Below are 20,550 nucleotides of genomic sequence, written 5' to 3' on the forward strand. Positions count from 1 at the left end.
GCCTCCAGAGCTGCTGCAATACAAGGTGTGTGCCACTGTACCCGGCACAGATGAGCCCTTTACAAAGTTACCTGAATGGAATTATTGTGCATAAATTCCTCAGCAAATTGATTCTTATCTTTTACGTTGCCCTATTTCTCATACTAGTACCAAAGAACTTTCCATTACCATTTCATCTCTTCTACAAAGTGACCAGAAGTGACAGTTATCATCTCTGCTTCTTGTGTTGACAAGTGACCCTGTATTGACCACAGTGTCCAGTTCAATGTAGGAGTGTCCCCTCCTGTGTTGCTTGGGGTTCTTCGACATCCCTGACCACTGGGGCCAAGCCTACCAGTACCCCCAACTATCCTTCCTCATTCTGTCCTCAAAGGACCCTCTCAACTTTGGCTTTGACTAAGACTCACCAAGGATTCAATCCTGTCTGCCAGTGTCCCTGTTGGAATCTTTATATATGTATATTTTAGTTGTAGATGGACACAATGCCTTTACTTTATTCTTATGTGGTGTTGAGGATCGAACCCAGTGCCACAGACGTGCCAGGCACATGCTCTACCCCTGAGCCCCAGCCCAGCTCCCCTGGTGGAATCTTGAATAGCATAAGCCATAACCATGCCAGGATCCCAGCTGTGGCAGGCTGTGTTGCTGTTGGGACTATTTGCTTTCCCTTCCTGGGGTGGATTAGACCTCCCCGCCCCTCTGATATCATGATTGATGTCTATTTGACTGATAGTCTTTAATCTCCTTGTCCTGTCAAACTGCAGGAGAACCAGGTGACTTGCTTTGATCAACAAAACATGGGTCGGAATGTGCGTGTCATTTTTTTTTTTTTTTAGTTGTAGATGGACACAATACCTTTGTCTTATTTATTTTTATGTGGTGCTGAGGATCAAACCCAGTGCCTCACATGTGCTAGGCAAGCGTTTTAGGCAACCACTGAGTCACAACCCTAGTCCTGCATGTTGTTTCTTGAGAGCAGCCTTGAGAACCATGGGATGGTTTTGTCACCTGCCATTTTCTACTGCCGTGAGATTGACAAATATCCCAGACAGAAGCTGCTCCAACAGCCTGGGTCCCAGAGTGAAGTATGGAGGAGAGGGTAGGCATTGAGATGGGCAAGCAGCAGGAGTGAGAAGTAAACTTTTATAGTTGTAAGCCACTGAGTTTTTAGGCCTACTTGTTACCGCAGCATAACCTGACATCTCCTGACTGACATACTAACCCTCACTGGCTTCCATTTGTCTCAAAATCAAGTATTAGTTGCCATCAAGAAAATCAATGCCCCCTCCCCACCCACCACGACTTCAGAGAGAACTCTGGGCCTGTCAACTGCCACCACCCTGATCCCATTGGCAAGATCCACAGCCACGATCCAGGCCTAACATTTCCAGCCTCCTCCTCCCTTCCTCGCACCTTGGGGGGAGAAAGGGTGACCCATTCCTGGCTCTACTTTCAACACTTTGCCCCCAAACCTTGGCTTTTGGGGAATGGCTGCAGCTTCCCCCAGGTCCCTGTGAATGGCCAGACTTCCGAGAGAAGCCTGTGCCTCCCTTTAACTTCCCGGGAGTCCCACTTTCATACTGCCTGGCCTGTGGATTAAGGCACTGTGAGGTGCCCCTGCAGTGGGTGTCACTGAAGATCATCCTCAGCCCCTGTTTCCCCACCTCTGCCTTTTCTTGCTTCCCAAGGAGCCTGCTGGTTCACCTGGCACTCCGCTCCGGCTGGGTTTGTATTAATGTCTGGGCTCACGTCTGGGCCTCAGCTGCATGGAGGCGGCCCAGACAAAGGCAGTTCAGCAGGGCTTCCCAGCTCCTGCGGGTGTTGCACCACAGGGCCCTGCCCGCTGTGCTCTCCAGCCTCCCCACCACGCCTCCATCGGCAGTGAGGGACTGCAGCAGCCTTAACCGGCCCTCTCCTCCCCCCATGGTGCTACCATGACTCTAGAGACACAGCAGCCACCGCCCCAGCGCACAGTACAGGGGAGATCCCCTCTTCCTTGTGGGCAGGCATTCAAATGGCTGAACTGTCAAGTGCCATGGGGGAGCCACCAGTAACCGGCACCACTGAATTGCAGGAGTTCACTTCCTGATTGATATATTGCTTTCTGGTAAAGGTGAGAAAGGCCCGGAGTGTGAAGGTCAGGAGGAGGAAGAGAGGTGCAGAGGGTACTTGGGGGTAGAGCAGCTCAGGCAGAGGCCCAGAGGAGGTGAATGGGGGGGGGGCAGCTAGGGGCCCTGTTGGTGGGAGCAGGAAGGAAGGTGTGAGCAGAGGGGAATGGAGCAGAGTGGGGGACCATAGTCTTTGTCCCAGGGAGCCTGTGTTTCAACAAGGACCCGTCATAGTGTGGCTCCAGCATCACATTGAGCATTTTATGGTGTCTGAGAGTTTAAAAAGGGGGAAAAAATAGAGCAGAAACTCCCCAACTTTCCAGTTGTTCTCAGTGTCTTGGTTCGTGCTTGACTACATGGCTTTGGTGGTTTCCATGGAAACTGCTCTGGAAAACAACACGACTTTTTGAAAACAAATACAGATTCTCCTTGACTATTGGTAGGGTTACTTCCTTGTTTGAACCCAGGGTATTTTGGTACCAGGGATTGAACTCAGGGGCACTCGATCACGGAGCCACACCCTCAGCCCTATTTTGTATTTAGAGATAGGGTCTCACTGAGCTGCTTAATGCCTTGATTTTGCTGAGGCTGGCTTTGAACTCGTGACCCTCCTGCCTCAGCTTCCCGAGTCACTGGGATTACAGGTGTGCGCCACTGTGCCTGACTGGAAATTGAAAATATCTTAATGTCAAAAGTGCATTTAATTCACCTCACCTATCAAACATCACACCTTAACCTAGCCTACCTCCGGTGTGCTCAGAACACTTAGGTTGGCTTATGTGGTGCAAAAGCATCTCGCTTGAAGCCTACCTTATACCAGAGTGTCGAATTTCTCAGGTACTTTATTGAATACTGTGGAATACAGGTGGCTGTAGGGTCAAGGACCATCTGTCTTACACTGGGCAAATGGACTCTGAGAATAGTCTTGTGTCCTGGGCCACAGCAATGGTGTCATTGTGTGGCTGTGGGCGCGACTTCACTTGGATGCTCTTTTTACTCCTTTGGGTACATCCCCAGTTGAACCACATGCCTTCTGAAGCCAGGGCAGATAACATTCTCCAATTTTATTACCATGAGGCCTGTGACAAGTGCCAGTCAGAGTTGGGTGCTGGGTGTTCACGACCCCTGTCCTCCCAGTGACTGGATCTAGACAAGGTCTCCCAGGAGTCAGGACAGCATAGCCCCTGGAGGACCTCCCAGTGGGCCTGGCCTCTCCAGCTGCCTTTGCAACCCTTTTGCCCCCTCTGAGCCCTGGGCCTGCTGGGAAGCAAGGGATTTCAGGCTTCCTCTCTGCACAGCCTCATCCCAAGGTCTTAGGGATGGTCCCACCCCCAGCCCCCTTCATTTCACCTGGAGCAGAGGAACTGCTAACTGTGTCCCCTTTAGGTACTGAAGCCAAGGTCACCTGGATGTGAGGTTGCAGCCCCAGAGCCCAGCTGAGGTGGGGTGCAGAGAGGGAGGCAGCAGGGGTGAGAGGGTCCTTGGCAGGTGGGGCTGATGCTAAGGGGTGGCTGCAAGCTTCCCCAGACTCCAGAGATCAAGCCTCAGCCAGGTGTACCTGACTGGGGAGGGGGAGGGGGAGGGAGGAAAGCCGCGTCCTTGGACTGAAAGGCTGGCGTGGGCTTGGCCGGATGGGGTGGGTCCTAGTTAGCTCTCCCTGCCTGACCCCTGGAGCTTGTCTCAGCCCCTCTTCTCCCTTCTCTTTGCACAGCGCTGAGGTCCCGGATTAGGGAGAAGGGGTGGGGAAGGCTGGGCTGTGCAAAGGTGACACGCTGGCCCTCACGCCCAGCAGGGCAGGTAATCACCACTTTCAGTTGCAGCCACGGCCGGCCGGGCTCTGCTGTGCAGGCCCTGGCTGTGTCCCTGCTGCCACCCTAGTCCTGGCACCTGCTCTGCTCCCAGGCTCCTCTGCCCACCCGTCCATGCTGCTGCTCAGGCTCCTCGGCCTCCTCTGGATGCTCAGGGCCTCCCCAGGGGCCACAGGTGAGAGGGACTGCGAGCAGGAAGGGAGCTGCTGTTCTGAGGCGCAGTGGGGGTGGCTCTGAGGCTCACACTGGAGGGCTGAGGAGGGGTCACTGTGGTCCCCCCTGGGTGCACAGGAGGGCGGCTGAGCTGCTGTGCTCTTGACCAACGGCTGAGCAGGCTGCAGGACTGGGCACTCTCTATCAGCATCTGGAGGGTGGGAGTGCACCTTCCAGAACCTTCCAGGGACAGTGTTCCTCTGACTTGGTCCCCCTCATGCCCACTGCTGCTGTCTACCCCAGCCTTGGTCTTCCTCCCACCCTGGACCTCCGGGACGGCACCCTCTGCAGTCCTGGCAATCCTCTGTCCCCGGCTCCTCTTTCCCTCTCTTGGGCTTTTCTGCCTTTGGTTTCTCTACTTCTCTCCCCAGTTCTGTCCCTCATGTCCCTAACCCAGCCAGGTCATTAGCTGCTGTGATCAGGGCTGGGGTCAATACAGTCCCCTTTGTTTCACCCAGAGGGTGGCTCTGAGACCACCCACCCTAGGCCACCCAGGTTTGTGCCTCTCACTCCTTTTCAGGGCCACATTCTGGCTGTAAGAGGCCCAGGCTTGCTTTCCTCATGATTCCTCCACCCCACCTCCCTGACATCCCCAGCCAGCCTGAGAAGTGACACCCAGCCCTTAGGAGGAAGCACCACAAGTCCCCATCTGAGAAGGACTGTGGCTGAGTGGCAGGAGGGGGGAGGGATGCTTCCTGCCTGTCTCCCCCACCCCTCACCCCCAGCCCAGCCGACCGCTGATCCTCAGTATTACCATGTATAAAATGGGTTGGTGATCTCTAAAGAACGACGGGGTACACTAGTTAACCCAGTGGCTGGAACAGAACTAGCTGTAAGAAAATGTCCATTTTTAAAAAATTAACTGCAAGGACTTAGGTCTTCAGAACTCCTGCCCGATGGCTCCTGTTTCCTCTTTTTTGGGGAGTTTGTTTCTTTTCTGTGCTCCTTGACGTATCAGTTCCTCAATCTCAGCACAGTCTGAGCTGCAATCTCTTTTCCCCCTTCGGGGTCCTCTTTGCACATCTCCCTCTCTGATCCCTGACTTCTGATTTCTGTGACATGCTCCCTCGCCCGGCACAGCCTTGAGAGTTGTCTCTCCTTCTCTGGTGTGGGGGGGGAGGGGCTGGAGGACGCTGGGCAGCAGATGGACAAGGGGAAGAAGGAGGGGAAGGGAAGGGCCCTGGGGTGTGGAGGAGGGAGGAGGAGTGAACTGGGGTGCTCAGCACCGCCTAGCAAGGGGCTGAGGGTGTCCTCTGCTGTGCGGGGACAGACCTCTAGATGGTGGGCTTCAGGACCCCAAAGCCCCCAGCTCCAAACTGCCCCTGACAGGGAAGGAGCTGGGATATGTGTCAGGAAGCTGAGAGAGTGACTAACTTACGTGTTGTGACAAGGACAAATGTCCTACAGATTCACTCATGGCCTCTCTGTTGCTGTACCGCCAACACAGGGGCTTTCTCCACGGCCACATCTTCCTCTGCTGCAGCCCACCCTGCCCTGCGCTCCAGGGGTGCAGCATGGGGGCCCCTGGGTGCTCCCCACACAGCTCCTCCCACGCCTGGCCACAGAGGAAACACACCTAGGCCTCTCATGTCCACTCACCTCAAAGCCGGTTCTGAAATAGGGCCCAAATCCCCAGTCAATGCCAACCCCTCCACCACCCCCGGGGCCACCTTCGCCATCAGGGTTGGAACCACGCCCCCTACAGTCTTTGTCTACAAGTCTACCACTGAGTGTATAAATCCCAGGACCCTTGTCTTTACCGCCACCTACCCCACCACCACCTGTATGACCAGGATCAGAGTGCCCCTCACTGGTTCATACACTACCACTCCCGTGACACAGAAGCCAGTGACAACCATCACCAGGACTTACCCTGTCACCACTACCCAGAAGGTGACCTCAGTCATGACCTCTACCACTATGGGGAGCACCTCCATGATAATGGCCATACCCTCCTTCTCTTCTTCAACCTCAGATACCACCAGGGACTCTGTGACCTCCTCTATAAAGGGGACCACAGGATGGAATACCCTGACCCCATCAGGTGTCCATGCAACCAAGTCTCCAACCCCAGGAATGACCTCTCTGACTGCTACTGTCCCTTCTCTAATGCCAACAAAAACCTTCCTAACAAGAGTCACTAGTAACACCTCATCACCCACCACTAGGGGTAGTTTGGTCACAACACAGTTTCCTAACACCAGCAGCACATTTGAAACAGAAACTGCCACCACGCATTCAGCTGGTGCCACCCACAGATTAACAACACCTGTTGCTTCGGCTTCTGTGCAAACACACACTCATCCAGACAAACCAACAATGATAATGACGTCCAGGAAAACCACACACACTCCCATCGCTGACACTCCCAGAGAAACTCCCACCACAGAAAAGATATCCTCCTCCCCAGGGATGTCAACTGTCACACTGGCCGGTACACTCCTTACCTTGAAACCCAACACTGCTCCACCAGTGGCCTCAGAAACCTTAACAATACCAAAAAGCACGCTTCTATCTTCCACAAACCCCACTACCAACCACACGAGGTCCACCGTGTCCACAACTGGCATCACCTCAGCTCCCACCACCTCAGGTACCATGGAAACTTCCAGAATAGTAATAGCAGCTTCAACGAGTAGAGGTTTCTCCACCACAACACCGACATCTAGCAGTCACTCAAGTGAGATCACAACAGGCTTGTTCTCTGTGGGGACAGGACTCATTTCAACCCAAAGAGCAACCCAGAGCCATTTCATTTCCTTGTCCCCCACCGTCCAGAACACAGAAACACCACGGGCTAGCACCACCCTGACCGCCACTCCCAGCGTGACCACTAATCTCATGAGTTCTGGAAGCTCCCCAACAGGTTCCCTGGCAACAGGGACTCCAGCCACATCTGCACCCTCCTCAACCATGGCAGCCAGCAGCTCTTCTGCCATGACCAGCAACATGGTCATGTCCCCCACAAGTACAATCCAGTCTTCTGCCCAATTCCCAGGCACACACCCAGTCACTGCTGCCACTACGCACACCATCCCATCATCTCCCTTGGTCACCACACTCCCAACCACCACTGCCACGTCTACAGGGTCATCAGAGATATCCTCAGCCAGTTCTCCCTCTAGTGGTGTCACACATTCCACATCTGATGTCACCTCTCCTTCCACCATGACACACACACAGACCAGCAGTGCTGCTTCCCTCACTCCCACCTGGTTTTCTGTGTCCACCTCAGAAACCTCCAAAACTTATCTCACAATGCAGGTGACTGTGGCCACCATGACCACCTCTCATGGAACACACAGTGACACCACTTCCAATGTCTACCCCACTCATAGCACATCCCTAACTGCCACCTCCTCACCCCCTAGGACCTCAGATAGCACAGAGACCTCCACACCCAGGATCACACCTTCCTCCAGTCCTGGCCTCCCTACAGTCACAGTGACAACCAATGCCACCTCATCTACAGATAACACTGGTCCATTGACCACGATGACAGAGATGACCTCCACCTCTACAGCTTCCAGCAATCCAGCAACCCTCACTAAGACCCTTGGCTTGTCTCCCACTGTCCAGAGCACGCAGACAACACCAATGACTAGCACCACCCTAACCGCCACTCCCAGGGCCACCACGAGTCCTGGAAGCTCCCAAACAGGTTCCCTGGCCACAGGGACTCCAGCCACATCTGCATCCTCCCCATCCATGGCAGCCAGCACCTCTCCTGCCATGACCAGCAACGAGATCACATCCCCCACTAGTTCAATCCTCTCTTCTGCCCCTGTCCCAAGCACAGACTCAGTCACTATTGCTAACACTCATAACACCCTATTATCCACCTTGGTCACCACAGTACCTACGACAGATGCCAGGTCTATAGGGACATCAGAGATGTCCTCAGCCAATTCTCCCTCTAGTAGTGTCACACATTCCACATCTGATGTCACCTCTCCTTCCACCATGACACTCACACAGACCAGTACTGCTTTGTTCACACCCACTTTACCCTCTATGTCCACCTCAGACACCTCCAAGACTGCTCCCACTATGAAGGTGACTGTGGCCACAATGACCACCTCTCATGGCACACACAGTGTCACCACTTCCAATGTCTACCCCACACATAGCACATCCCCAACTGCCACCTCCTCACCCCCTAGGACCTCAGACAGCACAGAGACATCCACACCCAGAATCACATCTTCCTCCAGTCCAGGCCTCCCTTCAATCACACTAACAACCAATGCCACGTCATCTACAGACAACAGTGGGCCATTGACCACGATGACAGACATGACCTCCACCTACACAGCCTCCAGCAATCCAGCAACCCTCACCAAGACCATTGGCTCGTCCCCCATTGTCCAGAACACCCAAACAACACCACTGACTAGTACCACCCTGACCACCAATCCCAGGGCCACCATGAGTCCTGGAAGCTCCCCAACAGGTTCCCTAGCCACAGGGACTCCAGCCACATCGGCAACCTCCCCATCCATGACAGCCATCACCTCTCCGGCCATGACCAGCAACGTGTTCACGTCCCCCACAAGTATGATCCTGTCTCCTACCTCTGTCCCAAGCACAGACCCTGTCATTACTACTACCACCGATAACTCCACATCATTGACCTTGCTCACCACAGTATATGTGACAGAAGCCATGTCTACAGGGACATCAGAGATGTCCTCAGCCAGTTCTCCCTCTAGTGGTGTCACACATTCCATATCTGTTGACACCTCTCCTTCCACCATGACACACACACAGACTAGTGCTACTTCCCTCACTCCCACCTGGGCCTCTGTGTCCACCTTAGACACCTCCAAGACTGCTCCCTCAATGCAGGTGACTGTGGCCACCATGACCACCTCTGATGGCACACACAGCTTCACCACTTCAAGTGGTTACCCCACTCATACCACATCCCCAACTGCCCTCTCCTCCCCTCCAAGCACCTCGGGTACCACAGAGACATCCACAACGAGACTCACACATTCCTCCAGTCCAGGCCTCCCTTCAATCACACTGACAACCAATACCACCTCATCTACGGACAACACTGGGCCATTGACCACGATGACAGAGATGACCTCCACCTACACAGCCTCCAGCAATCCAGCAACCCTCACCAACACCATTGGCTCATTCCCCACTGTCCAGAACACCCCAAAACCACCACTGACTAGTACCACCCTGACCGCCACTCCCAGGGCCACCATGAGTCCTGGAAGCCCCCCAACAGATTCCCTGGCCACAGGGACTCCAGCCACATCGGCAACCTCCCCATCCATGGCAGCCAGCACCTCTCCTGCCATGACCAGCAACATGTTCATGTCCCCCCTGTCTTCCACCTCTGTCCCAAGCATAGACCCTGCAACTACTACTACCACCCATAAGACCACATCATCTACCTTGGTCACCATAGTGCCTATGACAGATACCACATCTACAGGGACATCAGAGATGTCCTCAGTTAGTTCTCCCTCTATTAGTGTCACATATTCCACATCTGATGTCACCTCTCCTTCAACCATGACACACACACAGACTAGTGCTGCTTCCCTCACTCCCACCTGGGCTTCTGTGTCCATCTCAGAAACCTCCAAGACTGCTCCCACTATGGAGGTGACTGTGGCCACCATGACCACCTCTCACAGCACATACAGCGTCACCACTTCCAACGTCTACCCAACTCATAGCACATCCCCAACTGCCACCTCCACACCCCCTAGGACCTCAGAGAACACAGAGACACTCACATCAAGGCTCACACCTTCCTCCAGTCCAGGCCTTCCTACGGTCACAGTGACAACCAATGTCACCTCATCTGCGGACAACACTGGGCCATTGACCACGATGACAGAGATGACCTCCATCTACACAGCCTCCAGCAATCCAGCAACCCTCACCAACACCATTGGCTTGTCCCCCACTGTCCAGAGCACGGAGACAACACCAATGACTAGGACTGCCACTCCCAAGGAGACCATGAGTCCTGGAAGCTCCCCAACAGGTTCCCTGGCCACAAGGACTCCAGCCACATTGGCAACCTCCCCACCCATGGCAGCCAGTAGCATCAGCACCACACACACTGGCAGTGTCTCCTCAGCTCCAACCACCCCCCGTTCACTTCACACAATAGCCACATTCACACCAACCTCATCTCCAGGACCACCTCCCACCACTGCACCAGTGACCAGAACAACTCAGGACCCCCTCACCACCCCCAGGGCCTCGTCCCCTGCAGAATCCACACTGGCTCCTACCACACACATTCCCACAGGATCTCACATGACAGAAGTCATTACTACTCCCCCGATCACTCCTTCAGTCCCCCTCACAAATACACTCACTGTGGCCACTTCCAACACTTCTCCTGCATTGACCAGCAACGAGATCACATCCCCCACGAGTAGTACAATCCTGTCTTCTACCCCTGTCCCTAGCACAGACCCAGTCACTACTACTACCACCCATAACATCCCATCATCCACCTTGATCACCACAGTACCTATGATAGATGCCAGGTCTACAGGGACATCAGAGATGTCCTCAGCCAATTCTCCCTCTAGTAGTGTCACACATTCCACATCTGATGTCACCTCTCCTTCCACCGTGACACTCACACAGACCAGTACTGCTTTGTTCACACCCACTTTGCCCTCTATGTCCACCTCAGACACCTCCAAGACTGCTCCCACTATGAAGGTGACTGTGGCCACCATGACCACCTCTCATGGCACACACAGTGTCACCACTTCCAATGTCTACCCCACACATAGCACATCCCCAACTGCCACCTCCACACCCCCTAGGACCTCAGAGAGCACAGAGACATCCACACCCAGACTCACACCTTCCTCCAGTCCAGGCCTCCCTTCAATCACACTAACAACCAATGCCACGTCATCTACAGACAACAGTGGGCCGTTGACCACGATGACAGACATGACCTCCACCTCCACAGCCTCCAGCAATCCAGCAACCCTCACCAACACCATTGGCTCGTCCCCCACTTTCCAGAGCACCCAAACAACACCACTGACTAGTACCACCCTGACTGCCACTCCCAGGGTGACCATGAGTCCTGGAAGCTCCCCAACAGGTTCCCTAGCCACAGGGACTCCAGCCACATCTGCAACCTCACTATCCATGGCAGCCAGCACCTCTCCTGCCATGACCACCAACGTGTTCACGTCCCCCACAAGTACGATCCTGTCTTCCACCTCTGTCCCAAGCATAGACCCTGTCACTACTACTAGCACCGATAACTCCACATCATTGACCTTGGTCACCATAGTGCCTATGACAGTTACCACATCTACAGGGACATCAGAGATGTCCTCAGTCAGTTCTCCCCTTAGTGTCACACATTCCACATCTGATGTCACCTCTCCTTCCACCATGACACACACACAGACTAGTGCTGCTTCCCTCACTCCTACCTGGGCCTCTGTGTCCACCTTGGACACCTCCAAGACTGCTCCCTCAATGCAGGTAACTGTGGCCACCATGACCACCTCTCATGGCACACACAGTGTCACCACTTCCAATGTCTACCCCACTCATAGCACATCCCTAACTGCCACCTCCTCACCCCCTAGGACCTCAGATAGCACAGAGACCTCCACACCCAGGATCACACCTTCCTCCAGTCCTGGCCTCCCTACAGTCACAGTGACAACCAATGCCACCTCATCTACAGATAACACTGGTCCATTGACCACGATGACAGAGATGACCTCCACCTCTACAGCTTCCAGCAATCCAGCAACCCTCACTAAGACCCTTGGCTTGTCTCCCACTGTCCAGAGCACGCAGACAACACCAATGACTAGCACCACCCTAACCGCCACTCCCAGGGCCACCACGAGTCCTGGAAGCTCCCAAACAGGTTCCCTGGCCACAGGGACTCCAGCCACATCTGCATCCTCCCCATCCATGGCAGCCAGCACCTCTCCTGCAATGACCAGCAACGAGATCACATCCCCCACTAGTTCAATCCTCTCTTCTGCCCCTGTCCCAAGCACAGACTCAGTCACTATTGCTAACACTCATAACACCCTATTATCCACCTTGGTCACCACAGTACCTACGACAGATGCCAGGTCTATAGGGACATCAGAGATGTCCTCAGCCAATTCTCCCTCTAGTAGTGTCACACATTCCACATCTGATGTCACCTCTCCTTCCACCGTGACACTCACACAGACCAGTACTGCTTTGTTCACACCCACTTTACCCTCTATGTCCACCTCAGACACCTCCAAGACTGCTCCCACTATGAAGGTGACTGTGGCCACAATGACCACCTCTCATGGCACACACAGTGTCACCACTTCCAATGTCTACCCCACACATAGCACATCCCCAACTGCCACCTCCTCACCCCCTAGGACCTCAGACAGCACAGAGACATCCACACCCAGAATCACATCTTCCTCCAGTCCAGGCCTCCCTTCAATCACACTAACAACCAATGCCACGTCATCTACAGACAACAGTGGGCCATTGACCACGATGACAGACATGACCTCCACCTACACAGCCTCCAGCAATCCAGCAACCCTCACCAAGACCATTGGCTCGTCCCCCATTGTCCAGAACACCCAAACAACACCACTGACTAGTACCACCCTGACCACCAATCCCAGGGCCACCATGAGTCCTGGAAGCTCCCCAACAGGTTCCCTAGCCACAGGGACTCCAGCCACATCGGCAACCTCCCCATCCATGACAGCCATCACCTCTCCGGCCATGACCAGCAACGTGTTCACGTCCCCCACAAGTATGATCCTGTCTCCTACCTCTGTCCCAAGCACAGACCCTGTCATTACTACTACCACCGATAACTCCACATCATTGACCTTGCTCACCACAGTATATGTGACAGAAGCCATGTCTACAGGGACATCAGAGATGTCCTCAGCCAGTTCTCCCTCTAGTGGTGTCACACATTCCATATCTGTTGACACCTCTCCTTCCACCATGACACACACACAGACTAGTGCTACTTCCCTCACTCCCACCTGGGCCTCTGTGTCCACCTTAGACACCTCCAAGACTGCTCCCTCAATGCAGGTGACTGTGGCCACCATGACCACCTCTGATGGCACACACAGCTTCACCACTTCAAGTGGTTACCCCACTCATACCACATCCCCAACTGCCCTCTCCTCCCCTCCAAGCACCTCGGGTACCACAGAGACATCCACAACGAGACTCACACATTCCTCCAGTCCAGGCCTCCCTTCAATCACACTGACAACCAATACCACCTCATCTACGGACAACACTGGGCCATTGACCACGATGACAGAGATGACCTCCACCTACACAGCCTCCAGCAATCCAGCAACCCTCACCAACACCATTGGCTCGTCCCCCACTGTCCAGAGCACAGAGACAACACCACTGACTAGGACCACCTTGACCACCACTCCCAGTGTGACCATGAGTCCTGGAAGCTCCCCAACAGGTTCCCTGGCCACAGGGACTCCAGCCACATCGGCAACCTCCCCATCCATGGCAGCCAGTAGCGCCAGCACCACACACACTGGCAGTGTCTCCTCAGCTCCAACCACCCCCCATTCACTTCACACTACAGCCATATCCACCCCGACACCACCCACTGACGCCACATTCACACCAACCTCATCTCCAGGACCACCTCCCACCACTGCACCAGTGACCAGAACAACTCAGGACCCCCTCACCACCCCCAGGGCCTCGTCCCCTGCAGAATCCACACTGGCTCTTACCACACACATTCCCACAGGATCTCACATGACAGAAGTCATTACTACTCCCCCGATCACTCCTTCAATCCCCCTCACAAATACACTCACTGTGGCCACTTCCAACACTTCTCCTGCATTGACCAGCAATGAGATCAGGTTCCCCACCAGTAGTACAATCCTCTCTTCTGCCCCTGTCCCTAGCACAGACCCAGTCACTACTGCTACCACCCATAACATCCCATCATCCACTTTGGTCACCACAGTACCTATGACAGATGCCAGGTCTAAAGGGACATCAGAGATGTCCTCAGCCAATTCTCCCTCTAGTGGTGTCACACATTCCACATCTGATGTCACCTCTCCTTCCACCATGTCACACACACAGACCAGTACCCCTTCTCTCACTCCCACCTGGCCCTCTGTGTCCACCTCAGAAACCTCCAAGACTGTTCCCACAATACAAGTGACTGTGGCCACCATGACCACTTCTCATGGCACACACAGTGTCACCACTTCCAATGTCTACCCCACACATAGCACATCCCCAACTGCCACCTCCACACCCCCTAGGACCTCAGAGAGCACAGAGACATCCACACCCAGACTCACACCTTCCTCCAGTCCAGGCCTCCCTTCAATCACACTAACAACCAATGCCACGTCATCTACAGACAACAGTGGGCCGTTGACCACGATGACAGACATGACCTCCACCTCCACAGCCTCCAGCAATCCAGCAACCCTCACCAACACCATTGGCTCGTCCCCCACTTTCCAGAGCACCCAAACAACACCACTGACTAGCACCACCCTGACCGCCACTCCCAGGGCCACTATGAGTCCTGGAAGCTCCCAAACAGGTTCCCTGGCCACAGGGACTCCGGCCACATCTGCAACCTCCCCATCCATGGCAGCCAGCACCTCTCCTGCCATGACCAGCAACATGTTCACATCCCCAACAAGTACGATCCTGTCTCCTACCTCTGTCCCAAGCACAGACCCTGTCACTACTACTACCACCCGTAACACCACATTACTGACCTTGCTCACCACAGTATCTATGACAGATGCCAGTTCTACAGGGACATCAGAGATGTCCTCAGCCAGTTCTCCCTCTAGTGGTGTCACACATTCCACATCTGTTGTCACCTCTCCTTTCACCATGACACACACACAGACCAGTGCTGCTTCCCTCACTCCCACCTGGGCCTCTGTGTCCGCCTCAGAAACCTCCAAGACTGCTCCCACAATGCAAGTGACTGTGGCTACCATGACCACCTCTGATGGCACACACAGTGTCACCACTTCCAACATCTACCCAACTCATAGTACATCCCCCACTGCCACCTCCTCACCCCCTAGGACCTCAGATAGCACAGAGACATCCACACCCAGGCTCACACCTTCCTCCAGTCCAGGCCTCCCTACGGTCACAGTGACAACCAATGCCACGTCATCTACATTGACCATGATGACAGAGATGACCTCCACCTACACAGCCTCCAGCAATCCAGCAACCCTCACCAACACCATTGGCTCATCCCCCACTGTCCAGAGCACGGAGACAACACCACTGTCTAGCACCACCCTGACTGCCACTCCCAGGGCCACCATGAGTCCTGGAAGCTCCCCAACAGGCTCCCTGGCCACAGGGACTCCAGCCACATCTGCATCCTCCCCATCCATGGCAGCCAGCACCTCTCCTGCCATGACCAGCAACATGTTCATGTCCCCCACAAGTAGGATCCTGTCTCCTACCTCTGTCCCAAGCACAGACCCTGTCGCTACTACTACCACCCATAAGACCACATCATCTACCTTGGTCACCACAGTATATATGACAGAAGCCATGTCTACAGGGACATCAGAGATGTCCTCAGCCAGTTCTCCCTCTAGTATTGTCACACATTCCACATCTGATGTCACCTCTCCTTCAACCATGACACACACACAGACCAGTACCCTTTCCCTCACTCCCACCTGGCCCTCTGTGTCCACCTCAGAAACCTCCAAGACTGCTCCCACTATGGAGGTGACTGTGGCCACCATGACCACCTCTCACAGCACATACAGCGTCACCACTTCCAATGTCTACCCCACACATAGCACATCCCCAACTGCCACCTCCACACCCCCTAGAACCTCAGAGAACACAGAGACATTCACATCAAGGCTCACACCTTCCTCCAGTCCAGGCCTCCCTATGGTCACAGTGACAACCAATGTCACCTCATCTACGGACAACACTGGGCCATTGACCACGATGACAGAGATGACCTCCACCTACACAGCCTCCAGCAATCCAGCAACCCTCACCAACACCATTGGCTCGTCCCCCACTGTCCAGAGCACCCAAACAACACCACTGACTAGCACCACCCTGACCGCCATGAGTCCTGGAAGCTCCCCAACAGATTCCCTGGCCACAGGGACTCCAGCCACATCGGCAACCTCCCCATCCATGGCAGCCAGCAGCGCCAGCACCACACACACTGGCAGTGTCTCCTCAGCTCCAACCACCCCCCCTTCACTTCAAACGACAACCATATCCACCCCGACACCACCCACTGACGCCACATTCACACCAACCTCATCTCCAGGACCACCTCCCACCACTGCACCAGTGACCAGAACAACTCAGGACCCCTTCACCACCCCCAGGGCCTCATCCCCTGCAGAATCCACACTGGCTCCTACCACACACATTCCCACAGGATCTCACATGACAGAAGTCATTACTACTCCCCCGATCACTCCTTCAATCCACCTCACAAATACACTCACTGTGGCCACTTCCAACACTTCTCCTGCATTGACCAGCAATGAGATCAGGTTCCCCACCAGTAGTACAATCCTCTCTTCTGCCCCTGTCCCTAGCACAGACCCAGTCACTACTGCTACCACCCATAACATCCCATCATCCACCTTGGTCACCACAGTACCTACAACAGATGCCAGGTCTAAAGGGACATCAGAGATGTCCTCAGCCAATTCTCCCTCTAGTGGTGTCACACATTCCACATCTGATGTCACCTCTCCTACCACTGTGACACTCACACAGACCAGTACTTCTTTGTTCACACCCACTTTGCCCTCTATGTCCACCTCAGACACCGCCAAGACTGTTCCCACTATGAAGGTGACTGTGCCCACCATGACCACCTCTCATGGCACACACAGTGTCACCACTTCCAATGTCTACCCCACACATAGCACATCCCCAACTGCTACCTCCACACCCCCTAGGACCTCAGAGAGCACAGAGACATCCACACCCAGACTCACACCTTCCTCCAGTCCAGGCCTCCCTTCAATCACACTAACAACCAATGCCACGTCATCTACAGACAACAGTGGGCCGTTGACCACGATGACAGACATGACCTCCACCTCCACAGCCTCCAGCAATCCAGCAACCCTCACCAACACCATTGGCTCGTCCCCCACTTTCCAGAGCACCCAAACAACACCACTGACTAGCACCACCCTGACCGCCACTCCCAGGGCCACTATGAGTCCTGGAAGCTCCCAAACAGGTTCCCTGGCCACAGGGACTCCAGCCACATCTGCATCCTCCCCATCCATGGCAGCCAGCACCTCTCCTGCCATGACCACCAACGTGTTCACATCCCCCACAAGTAGGATCCTATCTTCTGCCCCTGTCCCAAGCACAGACTCAGTCACTATTGCTAACACTCATAACACCCTATTATCCACCTTGGTCACCACAGTACCTACGACAGATGCCAGATCTATAGGGACATCAGAGATGTCCTCAGCCAATTCTCCCTCTAGCAGTGTCACACATTCCACATCTGTTGTCACCTCTCCTTCCACCATGACACACACACAGACCAGTGCTGCTTCCCTCACTCCCACCTGGCCCTCTGTGTCCAGCTCAGAAACCTTCAAGACTGCTCCCTCAACGGAGGTGCCTGTGGCCACCATGACCACCTCTGATGGCACACACAGCTTCACCACTTCAAGTGGTTACCCCACTCATAGCGTATCCACAGCTGCCCTCTCCTCACCTCCTAGGACCTCAGAGAGTACAGGGACATCCACTTCTACCTCCTGGTCTTCTTTTCATCCAGGCATGACCTCCATCACTCCTGCATCCAACACGCCCCCTTCTATCAGTCCCTCATCTGTGGGCGACACCAGTCCACTGAGCACAGTGACAGGCAACTCCTCCCCCCACACTAGGACCATCGCCTGGTCTCCCACTGTCCAGGACATGGACTCCACACCACTCGTTAGTACAATCCACATCACCCCCAGTGTGCAAACTCCCCTGGCAAGTACTGAGAGCACCTGGGGAAGTTCTCTTGATACAAGTATTCAGGTGACATCTGACACCTCACTGCCAATGTCCTCCTCTGCTATATTTACCTCTGATGGAGGGTCCTCCTTTTCTCCTGAACATGGTACTTTTTCTCCTGTAAGTACGGATTCTTCCCTCTCTTCTCTTCCTCCCTTCACTCCATCACCACACTCGAGTACTCTCATGTCAACGTCACATGTCTCTATGACACGTAATGACTTATCCACTCTTACAACCTCTGTCTCCACCCCTCCAGTGGTAACCTCACTCACTACCTCCCGTGAGTCCAGCACAGAAGCCTTCACTAGGGAGACCACTTCCACCAATGCAATAATGACGTCCTTTGGGACCTTGATCTCTTCTACACCCACAGTAAGACTGTCCTCTCCTCTCTCTTCTCCCACCAGCAATTCCATGCTCCCCACTACCACCAATGCTGGCCCCACCTCCCCACCTATCTCCAATTCAGAACAAGTCAGCTCTTCCACCACCACCTCTTCTCTGTCCTCTTTTGCAACTACCAGAACTTCTCCAACCATTTCCTCACTGACCACAACTCTCACCGAAATAACCCCCTTTTCTTTTATTTCTCTTCCTTCCTCCACACCCTGCCCAGAAACTATCACCATTACAATAGTCCCCACCTCTCCCACTCCTCCATGCATAGAAGTTGATCCCAGCACTGATGTTACCTCTTCTCCCACCACGCCATTCTCGGTCCTTCCCTCTTCTACTGAAATGGTCACCCTTCCCAGTTCTACCAGTATAAGAACCATGTTTCCAACACATTCGGATGCTCCTACTTCCATGACTCCGGAATCTGAGCCCACCAACATTATAACTGATGCTCCTAGTTCTTCTGGCCCTACAACTGTACCCATGAGCACAGATTTAATGAGCACCCAAATGCCCTCCAGTGAGACCCCACCTAGCTCCGACTCTGTTACCACCCCACATATGCCTGGCTCCACTAATCTCCCACGGACCACAAAGCCAAGCAGTAGCCCTCCAATGGTCACGACTTCCAGCAAGTTGACACACCCCACTCCACCCACCACCAGAAGCCCAGAGACACCAGTGGCCACCACGAAGACTCCCACCACCCTGACGTCCCCAAGAACAACTCTGACCACCACTCAGATGACTACAGTGTCAAGAACAACCCCAGGTTGGACCTTCTCTCTCTCTCCTCTCTTTCCTTCCTCCTCCTGCCAAATTCCCATGTCCCCAAGAGCAGGTCCTTTTGGAACTTCAACTTTTCTCTGTGCTTTCCAGGTAACTGTGACAATGGTGGTACCTGGGAACAGGGCCAGTGCTCTTGTCGCCCTGGGTTCTCTGGGGATCGCTGTCAGCACAAGGATATCGGGTGCCAGAATGGGGGTACATGGGATGGCCTTAAGTGCCTCTGCCCCACCACCTTTTATGGCCCTCTCTGTGAGTTTCCGGCGGAACAGCTGGAGCTAGGTGAGTTGCTAAAGCTGCATGTTCTCCGCTTCCTCCTGTGGGTGCCTCTGGGAGACCTGAGCTACCCATGTACCATCTTTCTAGTCCTCCCATCCTTGGCTTCTCTCCCATGCCCTGTGCTGTCTCATGCCATGTCCTACTCCCTTACCACCCCCTCCTGGTTGGGGCTGCTTGGTGCTGTCTTCTTTCCTGTATAACAAATGACCCTAAACCTATCAGCTGAAACAACACACGTGATCATTTCACACTTCTGTGGATTAGATGTCAGATGTGGTTCTCACTGGTATCACCAGGGCTGTGTTTTTCTCCAGCAGATCTGGGGAAGAATCCAATTCCTTGCTACTTTCGGTGTCTAGAGCTTCCTACATTCCTCGTGTCAAGGTCTCCCCCCCCCCAAAACCACCTGGGTCCTCTGTGTCTTTCTTCCATAGTTGTCTTCCTCTGATTGATTCTGATCTCCTCTGCCTCCTTCTTCTACTGTTAGTGACCCTTGTGATCACATGGGACCCACCTGATTGGGCCAGGTTAATTTTCCCATATGGAGGTAAACTGATAAACAGTGGGATTTTATCTTCATTTTTAACATGGATTATCTGTAATCTAATGGGGTGCAGTGGCTCACGTCTGCAATCCCAGGTACTTGAGGGTCTGAAACAGGAGGCTTGCAAGTTCAAGACCAGGCTGGGCAATTTAGCAAGTCCCTGTCTCAAAATAAAAAATAAAAAGGGCTGGGGATGTGGCTCAGTGGTTCAGTGTCCCAAGTTCACTCCCCAATATCATACACAAAAATAATCTGTAATTTTTTTTTGGTATCAGGGATTGAACCCAGGGGCATTTAAGCACTGAGCCACATCCTCAGCCCTTTTTAATATTTTATTTAGAGACAGAGT

General features: G+C 53.9%; 1 protein-coding gene across 1 annotated transcript; it reads left to right on the forward strand.

The window, feature by feature from the left end:
• The first annotated feature begins 5,350 nt into the window (after positions 1-5,350).
• On the forward strand, positions 5,351-20,105 carry Muc3a (mucin 3A, cell surface associated). Its single transcript, XM_078024720.1, has 3 exons — positions 5,351-19,364; positions 19,472-19,660; positions 20,092-20,105. The coding sequence occupies exons 1-3, from the start codon at positions 5,474-5,476 to the stop codon at positions 20,103-20,105; spliced, it is 14,094 nt and encodes a 4,697-aa protein (XP_077880846.1). The 5' UTR covers positions 5,351-5,473.
• Positions 20,106-20,550: the final 445 nt, after the last annotated feature.

Source organism: Ictidomys tridecemlineatus, chromosome 10 (assembly GCF_052094955.1).
Source record: "Ictidomys tridecemlineatus isolate mIctTri1 chromosome 10, mIctTri1.hap1, whole genome shotgun sequence".
NCBI lineage: Eukaryota > Metazoa > Chordata > Mammalia > Rodentia > Sciuridae > Ictidomys > Ictidomys tridecemlineatus.

Coding starts and splice junctions, on each gene's coding strand:
- Muc3a (XM_078024720.1), top strand. CDS start 5,474: ATGTGTCAGGAAGCTGAGAGAGTGACTAACTTACGTGTTGTGACAAGG. Junction 19,365..19,471: donor AGTGTCAAGAACAACCCCAG/GTTGGACCTTCT, acceptor TGTGCTTTCCAG/GTAACTGTGACAATGGTGGT.